At 52.5% G+C, this 17,313-nt stretch overlaps 1 protein-coding gene across 1 annotated transcript in view; it reads left to right on the forward strand.

The window, feature by feature from the left end:
* The window catches only part of ssh1a (slingshot protein phosphatase 1a), a 46,267-nt gene that overhangs the window by 19,962 nt on the left and 8,992 nt on the right, over nucleotides 1–17,313 (forward strand). The window contains exons 3-14 of the mRNA XM_061259483.1: nucleotides 1,474–1,574; nucleotides 7,225–7,289; nucleotides 8,134–8,255; nucleotides 9,011–9,079; nucleotides 9,700–9,765; nucleotides 11,538–11,732; nucleotides 12,261–12,354; nucleotides 12,865–12,993; nucleotides 13,391–13,437; nucleotides 14,510–14,656; nucleotides 15,400–15,600; nucleotides 16,644–17,235. Of these exons, the coding sequence (XP_061115467.1) occupies nucleotides 1,474–1,574; nucleotides 7,225–7,289; nucleotides 8,134–8,255; nucleotides 9,011–9,079; nucleotides 9,700–9,765; nucleotides 11,538–11,732; nucleotides 12,261–12,354; nucleotides 12,865–12,993; nucleotides 13,391–13,437; nucleotides 14,510–14,656; nucleotides 15,400–15,600; nucleotides 16,644–17,235 (1,828 nt within the window). The remainder of the gene's footprint in view (nucleotides 1–1,473; nucleotides 1,575–7,224; nucleotides 7,290–8,133; nucleotides 8,256–9,010; nucleotides 9,080–9,699; nucleotides 9,766–11,537; nucleotides 11,733–12,260; nucleotides 12,355–12,864; nucleotides 12,994–13,390; nucleotides 13,438–14,509; nucleotides 14,657–15,399; nucleotides 15,601–16,643; nucleotides 17,236–17,313) is intronic.

Consider the following 17,313-nt stretch of genomic DNA (forward strand, 5'->3'; position numbering starts at 1 on the left):
CCGCTTTCTCCACTGTGCTCTTTGGCTTCGCCCTGGGGCACGTTGCCCTCGCTGTCCTGGACACCGAAGAGACACCTGGCCAAAAACGGGCCCTTTCCAAAAAAAACTGCCCCGAACAAACGGGTGGGTGGGGACTTCCAAGATGGCTCTCGTCGGTCACAGAGACGGAGGATCTTCCAGAATCTTCCACTGTGAATTAGTCCGGGACGTTCCCTTTCATGTAAGATTGAGGACTCTGGGAAAGATCAAACAGGAAGTTGTTTCTTTCAAGTAGGAAGTGGCTTGTGTGCAGAAACAAACCCCCCTCCTGTGGGTGCTGTGGGTGATTGGTGGTTTTGTATTTTTGGCCGGAGCCAAAGACTTGATTTACGGCACTGCTGGGCTACCAGCAACTCCTTTCACCCAGAAGGCCACGGGAGATTAATGATGAAGCTCGGTGACCTCAAACATCAGGGATCTGGAGCATTAACTGTGGAGTGGCCAGCCTCTGGGGCAGTGGTAACCAACCCTGTTCCCGGAGACCTGCCGTCCTGTAGGTTTTCACTCCAGCCCTAACAAAGTGCACCTCATTCATCTCAACAGCTGCTGTAGAGAGCTTGTTGAGCTGCTGATTAGTAGAGTCGAATATGACAAATTAGGGTTGAAATGAAAACGTTTTGGGCAGTAGATCTCCAGGGTACGGGGTTTTTGCCCCCGCTCTGGGTCAAACGGGCTGATCCATTTCAGGATTTTGTGCCGACTTCTGCTTCTTGATTCCTGAATTTGCTCGATCGTATCTTGATCTGAAATGTTTATATGCACCAGCCACAGCCACGGACTGCTGGTGCGTCCTAAAGAAGGGAGTGAAGCAGTGTGTTTTATAGAGCTGTCAGAAAACTCCGGCCCTCCAGAACCGGAGTTGTGTTCCCGGCCTTCCAGGGCCAGAGTTGTGCACTGCTATAGACTCTGCCTGTGGCATATTAATGCGCCTTTGTGTGGGGGTTGCTGGTCCTGTATCTGCGGCTGTTCTGTGAGTTTGTGTGAGTGCAGAGGTGCTCTGTACAGAGGGCAATGGAGAAGCAAAAAGAAGCGCCGAGAGAGCTAGCTGCTGTGCTAGCGCCAGGCTGCTAGCGCCCGGGCTGCCCGACCCGGTTCCTGGAGATCTGCAGTCCTGCAGGTTCTCGTTTCAGCCCTTATCTGGCACACCTAATTCTGCTAATTGGTGGCTCAAGGCGACGTACCTGTCGAACGAGGTGTGCCTTGTAAGGGCTGAAATGGAAACCTACAGGAGAGTAGATCTCCAGGAACAGGGTTGGGCAGCCCTGAGGTGAGGAGTGATTGATGGCTGTCCTGCCTAACATTCCCCTAACATTCCCCTAACGTTCCCCTGATGTTCCCAGGACTTTCCCCGGACTCTCCCCTGACGTTTCCCGATTGTTTCCCCGAATGTTCCCCTGATGTTCCCCTGACGTTTCCCTGCCGTTTGTCTTCCAGCCTGAGCGAGAGCTTCTTCATGGTGAAGGGTGCGGCCCTCTTCCTGCAGCAGGGCAGCAGTCCCCAGTGCCAGAAGGCCCACCCCCACCACAAACACGCAGGTGAGTCCCCCACCACAAACACGCAGATGAGTCCCCCCCCACAAACACGCAGGTGAGACCCCCACCACAAACACGCAGGTGAGTCCCCCCCCACAAACACGCAGGTGAGTCCCCCCCCACAAACACGCAGGTGAGTCCCCCCCCACAAACACGCAGGTGAGACCCCCACCACAAACACGCAGGTGAGTCCCCCCCCACAAACACGCAGGTGAGACCCCCACCACAAACACGCAGGTGAGTCCCCCCCACAAACACGCAGGTGAGTCCCCCACCACGAACACGCAGGTGAGACCCCCCCCCACAAACACGCAGGTGAGTGAGACCCCCACCACAAACATGCAGGTGAGTGAGGGAGGGGGGGGGAGAGACTGCACACTTCACTCTCCAAAACAGGCAACACTGGAGCGCAATGGGCCCAAGTTAGCAGCCAACATAAGAGCACAAAGTTGCCAAAACAGGCAACGCAAATGGGCAAAGTATCCATGACGGGCAACACAAGTAGGTCAAAAGTTTACATTACAGTTATTTAGCCGACACTTTTAGCCAAAGTGACTTACAGTTGATTAGACTAATCCGGGGCCAATACCCCCTGGAGCAATGTGGAGCTAAGGGTCACACTCAGGCTGTACTGGTCTTACTGTGGCTACCCTGAGCTTTAACCACCAACCTTCTGGCTCCCAGTCAAGCGGCTTAGCCATTAGGCCATAGGCTGCCCCACAAGTCCGGCAACACAAGCGCACGAAAGGGCCAAAAAAGAGCTAAGACAGGCAACGTAAGTGGACAAAATTGCCAAGAGAGGCAACACAACAGCGCAAAAGGGCTAAGACAGCCAACACACGAGGCCGGTCGGGGGTTGTAATTGGTACGGACGAGCTGAAGGTGACCTGGTTCTTGTTGAAACTCTGAGAAGCGAGCGCCTTTATTTATGTGCCTGTCATGTTGGTGCGCCTCCGCGGGTTCTCCCACCTCGTCCTGAAGCGCGAGCAGCAGCTGTTTACACGCTCGTTATGTAACCCCGACTCCCTGGCGTTTACCCGCGCCAGGTGCAGGGCAAGCGGCGTTATGGCGCAGCGGACGGGCGGGCCTCGGTGCTAAGCGCATTCCAGAGGGGAGCGGGATTAACGCCGGAGGGGCGTTTGGGCATGTATGTGGGCCAAGGGGTGTGTGCTGTTCCCAGGGTTGGCGCGGAGACGGCGTTACTCGGAAGGTGAGAGGTTCTCGGCCCGAGTCTGGGATACTCGCCGTAGAACCGAGCCAGGGTGAAATACCCAGTTTTATGAAGCACCTTCTCTCCTTCTTGTACCCTTCTCCTTCTCCTCCTGGTTTGGGATTACTTGGGCTTGTGCGCTGGGTCCTGTTTGTTTGCGGGTAATTGGCTGTTGCCCAGGGTACAGATTCCTTTGGAAGGCATTTGGCATGGAGGGCTGTGTGTCTGTGTGTGTGTGTCTGTCTGTGTGTGTGCGTTTGTGAGTGTGTGTGAGTGTGTGAGTGTGTGAGTGTGTGAGTGTGTGTGTGAGTGTGTGAGTGTGAGTGTGTGAGTGTGAGTGTGAGTGTGTGTGTGCGAGTGCAAGAGAGTACGCGTGAGTGCGTGTGAGTGTGAGAGTGTGAGAGTGCGTGAGTGCGTGAGTGTGTGAGTGTGTGAGTGTGAGAGTGTGAGAGTGTGAGAGTGTGAGAGTGTGAGAGTGTGAGAGTGTGAGAGTGTGAGAGTGCGTGTGTGCGTGTGTGCGTGCGTGCGTGCGTGCGTGCGTGCGTGCGTGCGTGCGTGTGCGCACTGGCCTCCACAGATGTATCCTGTAGCGTATGTTCTCAATGCGTGTGCTCCCCGTGGGGATGATGCGTGGCGTGATGTCATCTCCTGTTTTGGTTTTGGTAGCCGGTATGTGGGGGTATGTGGTTTTTGCCTGTGACTCTTGGGCTCTTGATGCTGCAGGGTTTTGGGCTGGCTCCAGTGAAATGCAGAAACCATGTCTCTGGATTAAAGTGCTCGTGGTGAACAGAACGGTTCAGGGGTGAGAGCTGTGCCATGGTCAAACTGACCTTGCCGTTAGCTATTTAACTTGGCATTCAAAAGCTAATTGGAAATTTTGATTCAATCATTCTGTTTTAGATATGTCGTCCATTTTTGATTGATGTTGCAAGCTGGATTCCAAACGGTCTTTTGTTATTCTATTCTGTTACAATGAAGACAAGCTCGGCTTATGTCCTCGTTACCAAAACAAACACACAATTTCCTCGTGTTTACTTTAATCTGAGAATCATGTCAGTTTGAGGGCTGGTTTAAGAGAGGGCATGTCAGACGTTCCTGCGGGAGAAGGCGGTGATTATATTTTCCCGTCTGAGTTATGTAACCGCTCCGCGCTGCCAGAAGCGCTTCTCCGATGATTGACAGGAGGCGCAGGGACTGACGCACGGGGGAGCGGCCTCCGATTTCGTCTGTCTCCGGTGAGCGCTCCCGTTCCCGCTGCTCAACCCGGGACACACAGCAGCACGCGAGGCCATCCCCCCCCCCCGCCCCCCGGCGACCCCCCTCATCCCACCCCCCCCCCCCCCGGACCCCCCTCATCCCACCCCCCCCCCCCGCGACCCCCCTCATCCCACCCCCCCCCCCCCCCCGCGACCCCCCTCATCCCACCCCCCACCCCCCGCGACCCCCCCCACCCCACCCCCCGGCGAGATGCGACTCTAATCCCCGGACCAGAATGTGGACCCTGGTCCATGTCCTAAATCTGTCCGCTGTGACGGGAGCCCTCAGCCCCGGTCCTATAGCACCACAGGCCCCGCACAGTTAACTTGCCTCTCTTCGTTCTTGGGGTCTGAACTGGTTGTGGATTTTAAGGTGAAAAACACTGAGGCCCTGTAGGATCAGGGCAGACTGGGTGCGCTGTGCTGTCTCAGTGGGGCGTTAGGGCAGACTGGGTGCGCTGTGCTGTCTCAGCGGGGCGTTAGGGCAGACTGGGTGCGCTGTGCTGTCTCAGCGGGGCGTTATTGATGCCCGTGGTTATTGAGGGTTGCAGATGCAGCGTGCTGCAGTGGGGCTGTGGGCTGCTGCATTAGAGCTGCAGACTGATGCAGTGGAGATTTGAGCTGATACAGTAGAGATTTGGCCTGATACAGTTGAGATTTGGGCTGCTACAGTAGAGATTTGGCCTGATACAGTAGAGATTTGGCCTGATACAGTTGAGATTTGGGCTGCTACAGTAGAGATTTGAGCTGCTACAGTAGAGATTTGAGCTGCTACAATAGAGATTTGGGCTGATGCAGTAGAGATTTGGGCTGCTACAGTAGAGATTTGGGCTGATACATTAGAGATTTGGGCTGCTACAGTAGATATTTGAGCTGTTACAGTAGAGATTTGGCCTGATGCAGTGGAGATTTGGGCTGCTACAGTAGATATTTGAGCTGCTACAGTAGAGATTTGGCCTGATGCAGTGGAGATTTGGGCTGCTACAGTAGAGATTTGAGCTGCTACAGTAGAGATTTGGCCTGATGCAGTGGAGATTTGGGCTGCTACAGTAGAGATTTGAGCTGCTACAATAGTGATTTGGGCTGATGCAGTAGAGATTTGGGTTGCTACAGTAGAGATTTGGCCTGATGCAGTAGAGATTTGGGCTGCTACAGTTGAGATTCATCGGCCCAAAAACAGAAGCTGACCAGAAAGAAGGAAACCCTGGAGCTTGTGAGCGTTGGAGATTTACAGCGGGCTCATTTGCGGCCTGTGGTGGTGGGTTGTTCGAGGTGATGTAACATCAGGTACAGCGTTAGCCTGCAGCGGCTACGCTCCGGGGCTGCGGAACAATGAGCGAGCGTGTACACCATGCGTCGCCGTGGGAACAGTTCTGTCCTGGAGAAATGGCCCTGGGGAACTGTCATTATGCAGGGTGGTATTAACGCGCAGGAACATGCAATTCGCTTGGCGCTGTACCCTGTAATTGAAACTTACGCCGGCGGACATTTTGTTTGTTTCCTTCGGTGCACTCATGCAAACTTGGCCCGGGCTCTTTACTTTGTACCCTCATAAATCAGCTCATAAATCAGCGTCAGTCACTTTTTTTATTAATTTATTTACTTTCCCCCTCACTCCCTCTCTCCCTCGTCTGCCCCAGGCTCTGGGGTTGTGTCATCCTTTGAGTCAATCCACACAGAGACGGTATTGGTGCCGTGGAACCGTCTGGAAGGCTGGTGGGTTTCCTGTGACCGTATAGTAGTTGGGGGCCCAGGTCAGAGTTGCGCCATGGTGTTGGTAAAGAGTAGGAGGAGAGGAGGAGAGAGAGAGCCCTGTTTCCATGGGCCTGAGACAGGAGAGGACAAGGTGCTTTCGCAGACGCTGAGTGGCTATATGTAGCACTACATGTACTGTTCAAAACAGTGTAGATGTGTGTTTACAACAGTGTATGTAGCGCTGCCTTTACTGTTCAAAACAGTGTAGATGTGTGTTTACAACAGTGTATGTAGCGCTGCCTTTACTGTTCAAAACAGTGTAGATGTGTGTTTAGAACATCTCTGATTTGTGCATAGCTGATTTGGGGGCTGTTTTTCTGAGATTTGTGGCCACTGCCTGTTAATATTAAACTTATCCCTCAATTTTATTTTGATGTCTGAATTGAGGTTGAATACATTTTACTTTTGTTTCTTTTAGGGTGTTTTCTCTGTTTTATACGTAAATGGAGGAATACACATTGCGGCCTCTTTAGTATGAATGGCTAATGGTAGGTAGCGACATACGTGTTTGTCTGCCAAATGACAAAAATGTAAATGTAGCGACTGCTACTCAAGCTGGTGACAAGCCCTGCATTTCAGTTCAGTCCTCACCTGACTTCCCATATCGCTGTGAGCGGTGTGGGTTCCGTAATTGCATGCGTTGCTTGTTCGGTTGTGATGATTTGAGGTTGACTGTGATCCAGCAGTGCATCACAGAACAGATGTGGACCCACTGGCCCTGCTCTACTTCCTGTGGTAGCTCTAGTGTGAAAGAGTTACAGAGCAGGCCTTTCAGGGATCCCTATGGTGGGTACTTCCTGTCAAGAGTGTTATCCGACTCCCATTGGAGTTGCCTGTGGTCAAGGCTGCCTTCAGAACTCGTAATTCATTGTCTGAATTCCCCTTTTTCATGTTGTTATGTCCGTGTGAAAAAGCCCTTTGGGTTGCCTTCGGTATGATAGGGTTTATGGTGATTACGATGATGATTATCGTTATTATTATTATTATGTCCGGCATTGCCACACCGGTCTCCGGGGAGCTGTGTGGCGCTCCTAAGTGCCTGTCTGTGGCGGGTTTTATGAACAGGCTGCAGCACCAGAAGCCTCTAGCCCTCCTGTACCCATCGCCTTCCCTGAGTCCAAGACTCATTTACCCACAATGCAGTGGGGTTTCACCTAATCCTTTATCCAGCACTGCGCTCTTACCGCACGCTGGCTGTGTTCTGCTCTCCAACAGTGTGGCAACAGCAACAGTCGAGTGAATTTTGTCGTTTTTGCAATATACTTATTTTTGCTATAAACACAAAAACTGTTGTTTCTGTGAAATGGTAAAAATACACTCATGTAAATGATGTGAATTAAAGCTGGTTCTCTGTACGTTGGTCTCTATGTTGTACATTGTTGGGAAAGTGGAAGCTAGCATTGCGACTCACTCTGTATGTCATCTTCCACAGGTGACCTGCCTCAGCATCTGCAGGTGATGATAAACATTCTCCGCTCAGAAGACAGAATCAAGCTGGTGAGTCCCCCCGGGAAGCCTTGGCCTCACACAGTGACCAATAACACGGCAGACAGACCGCTATGAGTGCTTCTTACTGCCTGCTCACGTTTCCATTAGCGCGCTACGGCCGGTAGCCCACGAGAACGTGTTTTAACTTGGCGTGGAAAGCATTACACAGCGTCTGAGGCCTGAGAGCACGTGTTAGTTTAGCATAGCAGTGCATTAGCGCTGCGGGGTTCTGCCCTGTTGTCTCCCGGCCGTCGTTTGTTTGCGTGTTTATGTGAGCGAACGGTGAGCCAAGTCTCGAGCGTTTATGGGAGGCCTTTATGTGAAATCAAAGGTAAAGTGTTTGTGTGAGGGAGACTTGCCAAAGAGTGCGAGCCAGCGATCTCAAACTGGAGTCCCAGAGGGCCGCTGGGTCGGCTGTGTTGGGGAGTCTGAGCTGCTTGTTTCTACGGCCTGCGCCGGCTGCAGACTGAAGGGGAATCCCACAAACCTGCGGGCTCTGTGCTCCTCCTGGACTGCAGTTTGAGACTGTCTGTGTTGGCTGCAAAATCCAAAAAATACGTCATTCTCAACTATTTATTTTTGTCTTGTATTCAGACTTGTATTCATCTCATCTCTCTTACTCTTTGGCTAAATAAGGCACAATAATGCCAATGAGGTGAGACAGTGGGGCGAGAAAACTAACATTTTTCAATTTGTCAGGCAAAACTTAAAACAAGCTCAGATTTAAAGTCTCATTACTCGACTAAGACACTTGAGTGTGTGAGAGACAGGCACACAGCGCTGTGATGAAGGGAGCCAGGGGGGGGTTTGAGAGGGTGGTGTTGTGGAGACGTGACGGTCTCCCCCCCCCCAGGCGGTGCGGTTGGAGAGCGCCTGGTCGGACCGTGTGCGCTACATGGTGGTGGTCTACACCAACGGCCGCCAAGACACGGAGGAGAACATCCTGCTGGGCATGGACTTCATCAACAAGGACAGGTAAACACACATCTATACCCACACCTGTGACACCCTGTTGTTTGCAGTAAGCGTTAACATTGTCATTGCGTTTGTTTGCAGTAAGCGTTAACATTATCATTGCGTTTGTTTGCAGTAAGCGCTAACATTATCATTACATTTGTTTGCAGTAAGCGCTAACATTATCATTATGTTTGTTTGCAGTAAGCGCTAACATTATCACTATGTTTGTTTGCAGTGAGACCTAACATTATCACTGTGTTTGCAGTAAGAGCTAACATTATCACTGCATTTGTTTGCAGTGAGAGCTAACATTATCACTGTGTTTGTTTGCAGTGAGAGCTAACATTATCACTGTGTTTGTTTGCAGTGAGAGCTAACATTATCACTGTGTTTGTTTGCAGTAAGAGCTAACATTATCACTGTGTTTGTTTGCAGTGAGAGCTAACATTATCACTGTGTTTGTTTGCAGTAAGAGCTAACATTATCACTGTGTTTGTTTGCAGTGAGAGCTAACATTGTCACTGCGTTTGTTTGCAGTAAGAGCTAACATTATCACTGCGTTTGTTTGCAGTGAGAGCTAACATTATCACTGCGTTTGTTTGCAGTGAGAGCTAACATTATCACTGTTTGTTTGCAGTGAGAGCTAACATTATCACTGCGTTTGTTTGCAGTGAGAGCTAACATTGTCACTGTGTTTGTTTGCAGTGAGAGCTAACATTGTCACTGTGTTTGTTTGCAGTGAGAGCTAACATTGTCACTGTGTTTGTTTGCAGTAAGAGCTGCTCCATAGGAATGGTACTGCCACTCTGGAGCGACACCAAGATCCATCTGGATGGAGACGGGTGAGCATCAGCTGATCTTTACTTACAGAGCCGCACAGTGAATCTTGACTTGATCTTTATCGCCCTCTGCTGTCGGTTGACTTGAAGTGCAGGGGGAAAATGGAAAACAATGTTCAGCCATTCATTCATGTGACAAGCGATTTCATCAGTGGGCTCTTCCACCTGTTTATGGAATGGAGGAGGTTTTGCAGACACTGTAGGTGGAGTGTGTGTGTGTGTGTGTGTGTGTGTGTGTGTTAGAGTCTAGCTCACTGCTGACTTGAGTGTGGTCTTGGCTCCTGCCTGCTTACTGCAGATATCCCCAGACTTGCCTTTCTCAGCTTTCCGGTAACCTTCAATTCCCCAGTTCCTTTTTGATGCCTTTTCAATCAATCAGCCAATCAATCATTTTATTTATATAGTGCATTTATAAAGAATTTGGCTTTTTTTTTTTTATTTAATTTTTTTAACCCCTCATACAGCAGGCTAGCTGCCACAGTGGCAAGGAAAAGTCAATACCCGAATAGCATGGAGGAAGAAAGATTAGGATGAACCATTTTCACTGTGATGGATGAACGGCTGTGTGATGTTGTGTGAAAATGGCTGCCCCGGTGTAACCCCGTTTCGTGTGTCTCCCCCAGGGGCTTCAGCATGTCCACGGCCAGCCGGACGCACATCTTCAAGCCGGTGTCCGTGCAGGCGATGTGGTGAGTGAGCGAGCCCAGACTCTCCGCCACGTCTCCCTGCTTCAGTCCCTTCAAGGTCACCGAGCCGCAACGCCGCGTTCCTCACGCGTTCCTCCCCCCCCCCCGAAACTAGAGCGGGACGTATGGAAATGCGGTCTGGAAACGGACCCGTCCGCCGCGCTGAGGAATTTGGGGAAAAGAACAACAGGGAACGCGTCAGTGAGGGGTCTTAGTCTTGTTTGTGCCGCTCGGTCACTGTGCTGAGTGCTGAGCCCCTGCACCATCTAGTGGCAGACAAGTGCAAGTGCGGCAAGGTGTAAAAACACCCGGCGCATAAAACCGAATGTGTTCGAGGGCTACCTGTGACGTAATGGGGAGAGAGGAACATGGAATGTTTCTAAGCAATTTGGAAATGATGTGTTAGGGGAAAATAATAAACTTAAACTTGTTTTCCTTGCTGTACCTCTCGAGTGTTTATGTGGCAGGGTGTAAGTTAGCGCTGTGGTCTCAGGCAGGGAACACAACCCAGTTTTTGTGTTCCCACCAAAACTGGACCTCAGCTAGAGGGTGGGTTATTGGATTCAAGCAGAAAATAAGAAAACAAAAAAAAAAGTGATAAATTGACAGAAGTGTAAGACTCGTTGTCTGTGTTCAGGTTGCTAACTGGGTGGGATGGCTTTAACAGCCGGGCAGCTGTGCTGATATACTAGGCCCCTTTCTAGGGCATAAGTGTGCCTCTCTGCAGACCCCCAAAAGGAAACAGACTGTGTTGACCATGTTGACACAGGGTCAGCAAGGTTTGATGAGAAGACAGTGCTCATCAGTACAGGACTATTGCTCCCATCATTGTGCTGCCTCTGCCCAGTTCTGCCACCTCAGTGGAATGCTGCCAGAACCGTTTTAAGTTTAAATAGTTACTGTATAGATCATGGGTTTTCAAAATGTTGTGGGAAATAGTTTGGTGTCATTGGTGGTGTGGTACACTGGTTGCTGTATAAAGATCTTGAAACAACATTTAGAAATAAACCGGTGAATAAGCGTCCAGCTGTAATACAAAGGTGAACCAGGTTTATTAGACATACAGAGATAACATCAGCAGGACCGTTGTTGTTACCGCCGTCGTGTGACTCTTTATTTGATGCACAGTCTCCCTGCACTTTGACGTAGCAGAGCGCTACACCTGGCGTGTGGTGTGTTGCGTGTGCGGTCTCTGACGGGCGGTGTGTTGCGTGTGTGGTCTCTCTGACGGGCGGTGCGTTGCGTGTGTGGTCTCTGACGGGCGGTGCGTTGCGTGTGCGGTCTCTGACGGGCGGTGTGTTGCGTGTGTGGTCTCTCTGACGGGCGGTGCGTTGCGTGTGTGGTCTCTGACGGGCGGTGCGTTGCGTGTGCGGTCTCTGACGGGCGGTGTGTTGCGTGTGCGGTCTCTCTGAAGGGCGGTGCGTTGCGTGTGCGGTGTGTTGCGTGTGCGGTCTCTCTGAAGGGCGGTGCGTTGCGTGTGCAGTGTGTTGCGTGTGCGGTCTCTCTGATGGGCGGTGTGTTGTGTGTGCGGTGTGTTGCGTGTGCGGTCTCTCTGATGGGCGGTGTGTTGTGTGTGCGGTCTCTGACGGGCGGTGCGTTGCGTGTGCGGTGTGTTGCGTGTGCGGTGTGTTGCGTGTGCGGTCTCTCTGACGGGCAGTGTGTTGCGTGTGCGGTGTGTTGCGTGTGCGGTCTCTCTGACGGGCGGTGTGTTGCGTGTGCGGTGCGTTGCGTGTGCGGTCTCTCTGACGGGCGGTGTGTTGCGTGTGCGGTCGCAGGTCGGCGCTGCAGATCCTGCACAAGGCGTGTGAGGTGTCGCGCAGACACAACTACTTCCCCGGCGGGATGGCCCTCACCTGGATGGGCTACTACGAGAGCTGCATCGCCTCGGAGCAGAGCTGCCTCAACGAGTGGAACGCCATGCAGGACCTGGAGACCACGCGGCCCGACTCCCCCACCATGTTCGTCCACAAGTAAGACCTGTGCTCACATGCAGGGCTTTAAGTCTGCACGTAAGACCTGTGCTCACATGCAGGGCTTTAAATCTGCACGGCAGCCCTGGGTCAAACTTGTCATTGTTGTGGATTTCAATATGCTTTCCTGAGCTTGTCTGGTGTATTAGAACCTGTGAAATACTCTCAAAAAGTGCAAACCTCACCTTCTGCTCCTCTTGGATGGCTCAGTTGCACCAGGCCAGATCAGTCGAGCTTGGAAAAGTATTTGAATCCAAAACAAGGATGTATTTGACCCAGGTTTGCTCTTGTGAAGAGGGCAGGGCTGTGTAGATAATGCAACCATGCTCTGCTGAGCGGTGGAGGTGGCCTTTAGGCTCAGTAGGGGGCACATGGATGCCGTTATCTCTCTCTCTCTCTCTCTCTCTCACTCTCACTCACTCTTTCTCCCTCCCCCTCCCTCCCTCTCTCTCTCTACCTCTCCCTCTCCCTCTCTCTGTCTCCCATGTGGTGTATGAGTGGTAACCCCCTGCCCTGTGTCTCCCCCAGGCCCACAGAGCGGGAGAGGACAGAGTGCCTTATCAAAGCCAAACTCCGGAGCATCATGATGTTCCAAGATTTGGAGAATGTTACCTCCAAGGAGGTGAGTGGAGAACTACTGCACTACAGTGGGTATTCCCTGCCTCATCTGCAGGGCAGAAAAACAGCCAACAGTGGCAAAATTCAGCAGCCTATTTCACCATTTATCCCGACAACTAGATGTTCAGAATAACACGGGACCTCCAAGTGGTGGGTGGTGACATGCCAAAGTGGTTGGCAGAGGCTCACCAGCCACAGATATCAATTTACCAGAGTTTGGCTGGCAGCAGGTGTTAATTTCACACCTGACGCAGCAGTGATGCTGAATTTGCAGTACGTACGGTATCTGAGTTAGCGAAATGAGAAATGGCAAAGTTGTTTGTGGGATGAAGAGACTTACGGAGTCTTCCACTGGGAAATGTGAGCATATTGACACTGTGGTGAAGGAGTCCTGCACTAATGTGGCCATGGTGCGCTGATGTAGCTCCAGCGGTCCGTATCTGTCTGGATTTCATGCCAAACTGTGGTGAATTATTAATCGGGGGACGGATGATTAATCTCCTCTCCGTGTCAGATCCGCACTGAGCTGGAGCAGCACATGAACTGCAACCTGAAGGAGTACAAGGAGTTCATCGACAACGAGATGCTACTGATCCTGGGTCAGATGGACAAGGCCACGCTCATCTTCGACCACCTCTACCTGGTGAGAGTGCTGCCTGCCGCAGACTGGTCTGAGATCAGCGGCGGCGACGTCGTCCCCTGGCAAGCCGGGCTCGGCGGAGAGGATGAGGTCATAGAGGAGCCAGTTTCCATGGGAACCGGCCTGGGATGAGTGACAGGCTGATGGAGGGGCGATCTCGTCTCCGGGGGGGACGGATGCAGCTGGAGGGAGAGAGGGTGGGAGGGGGGCTTGGGTTAGTGAGGTGGGGTGGGAGGGTGGGAAGGTGGGAGGGGGGCTTGGCTTAGTGAGGTGGGGTGGTGGGGTAGCCGGGATAGGGGGTGGGAGGGTGGGATGGGGGTTTGTTTGTGGGTTTGATGGGTGCTTGTTTTGCTTGTCTGTGCATTTCTGAAACCGTTCTCACACCTGTCTCTCTCTGCAGGGGTCTGAGTGGAATGCCTCCAACCTGGAGGAGCTTCAGGACACAGGGTGAGAGTGCCCCTCTCTCCCTCCCTCTCTCTCTATCTGTCTCTCTCCCTCTCTCTCTCTATCTGTCTCTCTCCCTCTTTCTCTCTTTCTCTCTCCCTCTCTCTATCTGTCTCTCTCTATCTGTCTCTCTCCCTCTCTCTATATCTCTCTCTCTCTATCTGTCTCTCTCCCTCTCTCTATCTGTCTCTCTCCTTCTCTCTATCTGTCTCTCTCCTTCTCTCTATCTGTCTCTCTCCTTCTCTCTCTATCTGTCTCTCTCCTTCTCTCTATCTGTCTCTCTCCTTCTCTCTCTATCTGTCTCTCTCCTTCTCTCTATCTGTCTCTCCCTCTCTCTCTCTATCTGTCTCTCTCCTTCTCTCTATCTGTCTCTCCCTCTCTCTCTATCTGTCTCTCTCCCTTTCTCTCTCTATCTGTCTCTCTCTACCTGTCTCTCTCCGTCTCTCTCTGTCTGTCTCTCTATCTGTCTCTATCCTTCTCTCTATCTGTCTCTCTCCTTCTCTCTCTATCTGTCTCTCTCCTTCTCTCTATCTGTCTCTCCCTCTCTCTCCATCTGTCTCTCTCCCTTTCTCTCTCTATCTCTCTCTCTCTATCTGTCTCTCTCCCTCTCTCTCTATCTGTCTCTCCCTCTCTCTATCTGTCTCTCTCCCTCTTTCTCTCTGTCTCTCTCCCTCTCTCTCTCTGCACCTGTGCTACTCCCTGCTCTGAAGAGATTCATCACCTGTCCTGTAGTTAGTGATGTAGCAGGGATATGGGGGATTGTGTTTTTTCCAGGGCTTACATGACCTCAGAGTACCTTTCAGTGAAGGGAACTCAACCTCCTCTGACACCTATGCGTAGGAGCCAACTGGGTGAAATGCCACTTAGCCCTGTTACTCTCGGCACGTGAGCTTAGCTTGAGGGGGAGGGATATAGGGACCTGTTAAACTGAAGCTGTCCTGATCGGGGCTTATTTTTCTTGGGAGAGGGATAAACCCGAAAACCTCCCCTCGGGGCACGTGCCGACGCTGTGTCAGGTTTAGGAAGTCGCCCGGTCCCGCGCTGTCGTCCTGACAGCTGCCCCGTTCTGTTTCAGCGTGGGGTACATCCTCAACGTCACGCGGGAGATCGACAACTTCTTCCCAGGAACCTTTGCCTACCACAACATACGGGTCTACGACGAGGAGGCCACAGACCTGCTGGCCCACTGGAACGAGACCTACAACTTCATCATGAAAGCCAAGTGAGTACCGCCCTTCTGTGTGGCAGAGAGACAGCAGAATGAGACACCATAGAGATGGAGTGATCCAGAGCGACACCATAGAGATGGAGTGATCCAGAGCGACACCATAGAGATGGAGTGATCCAGAGTGACACCATAGAGATGGAGTGATCCAGGGCGACACTATAGAAACAACAAGGTTCAGAGACACCATCCAGATGGAGTGATCCAGAGTGACACCATAGAAGGACACGGTTCAGATACACCATTGAGACAAATAGATACATAAAACACCATAAAAACATAAAGATTCAGAATGGAGGACCGTAGAAACAAGAATCAGAGAGACAGAGAAGAAGAGAGACAGACAGCTGACGTATTTAGAGGGAGACATTGACCTTACGACTGCACACTGGTTTTTGACCAGCTTTTGAGGTGAACATGAGGACGCTCAGTGGTCAGAATCAGTAATTAGCTGACCTCCAGCAGCTAACACCAGGCTAATTACATGTCTGCGACACTTCAACTGGACCTGGCCGGGGCTGGCAGAGCGGTTAGCAGCTGGTGGTCAGTCATGTGACCAGGTGATGAAGGCATGCAGATTAGGCTACTTTGCAGGGGGGGGGATTACCAGGGCGTTGCTGCAAAAGGGCATGTGTGCTCAGTCAACCGGCCCTGTATAAATAAAGGCTAGTGAAGTTTGGGGGGGGGCCTGGTGTGGCCCGGTGGCTCCACCATCACAGCGTCCTCTCTCCGGTCCACAGGAAGAACCACTCCAAGTGTCTGGTACACTGCAAGATGGGCGTGAGCCGGTCGGCCTCCACGGTCATCGCCTACGCCATGAAGGAGTACGGCTGGTCGCTGGAGAAGGCCTACAACTTCGTCAAGCAGAAGAGGAGCATCACGCGGCCAAACGCCGGCTTCATGAGGCAGCTCGCCGAGTACGAGGGCATCCTGGACGCCAGGTGTGTGTGTGTGGGTGTGTGTGTGTGTGAGTGTGTGTGTGTGAGTGTGTGTGTGTGTGTGTGTGTGTGGGTGTGTGTGTGTGTGTGTGTGTGAGTGTGTGTGAGTGTGTGTGTGTGTGTGAGTGTGAGTGTGTGTGTGAGTGTGAGTGTGTGTGAGTGTGTGTGTGTGAGTGTGTGTGTGTGTGTGTGTGTGTGAGTGTGTGTGTGTGTGTGTGTGTGTGTGTGAGTGTGTGTGTGTGAGTGTGTGTGTGTGTGTGTGTGTGTGTGTGTGTGAGTGTGTGTGAGTGTGTGTGTCTGTGTGTGTGTGTGTGAGTGTGAGTGTGTGTGTGTGTGTGTGAGTGTGAGTGTGTGTGTGTGAGTGTGTGTGAGTGTGTGTGTCTGTGTGTGTGTGTGTGAGTGTGTGTGTGTGTGTGTGTGTGTGTGAGTGTGTGTGTGTGAGTGTGTGTGTGTGTGTGTGTGTGTGTGAGTGTGTGTGTCTGTGTGTGTGTGTGTGAGTGTGTGTGTGTGTGTGTGTGTGTGAGTGTGAGTGTGTGTGTGTGAGTGTGTGTGTGTGTGTGTGTGTGTGTGAGTGTGTGTGAGTGTGTGTGTCTGTGTGTGTGTGTGTGAGTGTGTGTGTGTGAGTGCGTGTGTGTGAGTGTGTGTGTGTGTGTGTGTGTGTGTGAGTGTGTGAGAGTGTGTGAGAGTGTGTGCGAGAGTGTGAGTGGGTGAGTGTGTGCGTGTGTGTGTGTGTGTGTACGGTGTGTGGGAATGTATGGGTATGTGTGTGTATGGTGTGTGTGTGTGTGTGTGTGTGGTGTGTGTGTATGTGTGTGTATGTGTGTGTATGGTGTGTGTATGTGTATATGTGTATGTGTATATATGTATCTGCATATGTATATGTATGTGTGTGTACATATATGTGTGTGCGTGTATGTTTATATGAGTGTGTGTGTGTGTGTGTGTGTGTGTATATATATATATGTAAATATACACACACACACACACACACGCACACACACAATGGTAACATGCTAGCATGCTAACGCTCGCTCTCCGCTCCACAGTAAGCAGCGCCATAATAAGCTCTGGCGGCCCGAGGCGGACTGTGAGCTGCCTGACGGGCAGCAGGCGTCGGCCTGTGGCCCCGACGGGCTGGGGGACCTGACCCCGGAGCCCGGGGCCCTGCCCTGCGACGAGGCCTGGGGGGGCCAGGGCGCCGGGGCCTCCCCCTGCAGGACCATCGGGGTGGAGGTGGACCCGGCCGACCCGCCCAACTACAACTACTACTTCCGGCGGCTGTCGGACTCGGCCCTGGACAGCGACCCGTCCACGCCGGTGCGGGCCCCGCCCCTGCTGGACATGGAGCGCGTCTTCATCGAGATCGAGGACGTGGAGCGCGACGCCCTGCTGGACGACGCCGGCTTCGAGCGCGACTGCCCGCTGCCCCACTTCGGCATGCCCAGCGAGGGCACCGCCGCCCAGACCTGCTGCCGCCCGGAGCCCCTGGAGGACCTGCGCATGCGCCTGGAGTTCAGCACCGTGGAGGAGGAGGACGAGGAGGAGGCGCAGAAGGAGCAGGCCGAGATGGAGGCGCTGGCCCGGCCGGGCGGAGGCGCGCTGGCCGCCGGCGGAGGAGTGGGGGGAGTGGGCGGAGGAGTGGGGGGAGGCGGAGGTGGAGATGGAGGAGGAGGAGGAGGAGAGGAGGGGGGAGGGGATGAAGGGATGGCGGAGGAG

Source organism: Conger conger, chromosome 11, assembly GCF_963514075.1.
Source record: "Conger conger chromosome 11, fConCon1.1, whole genome shotgun sequence".
In the NCBI taxonomy this organism is placed as follows: Eukaryota; Metazoa; Chordata; class Actinopteri; order Anguilliformes; family Congridae; genus Conger; species Conger conger.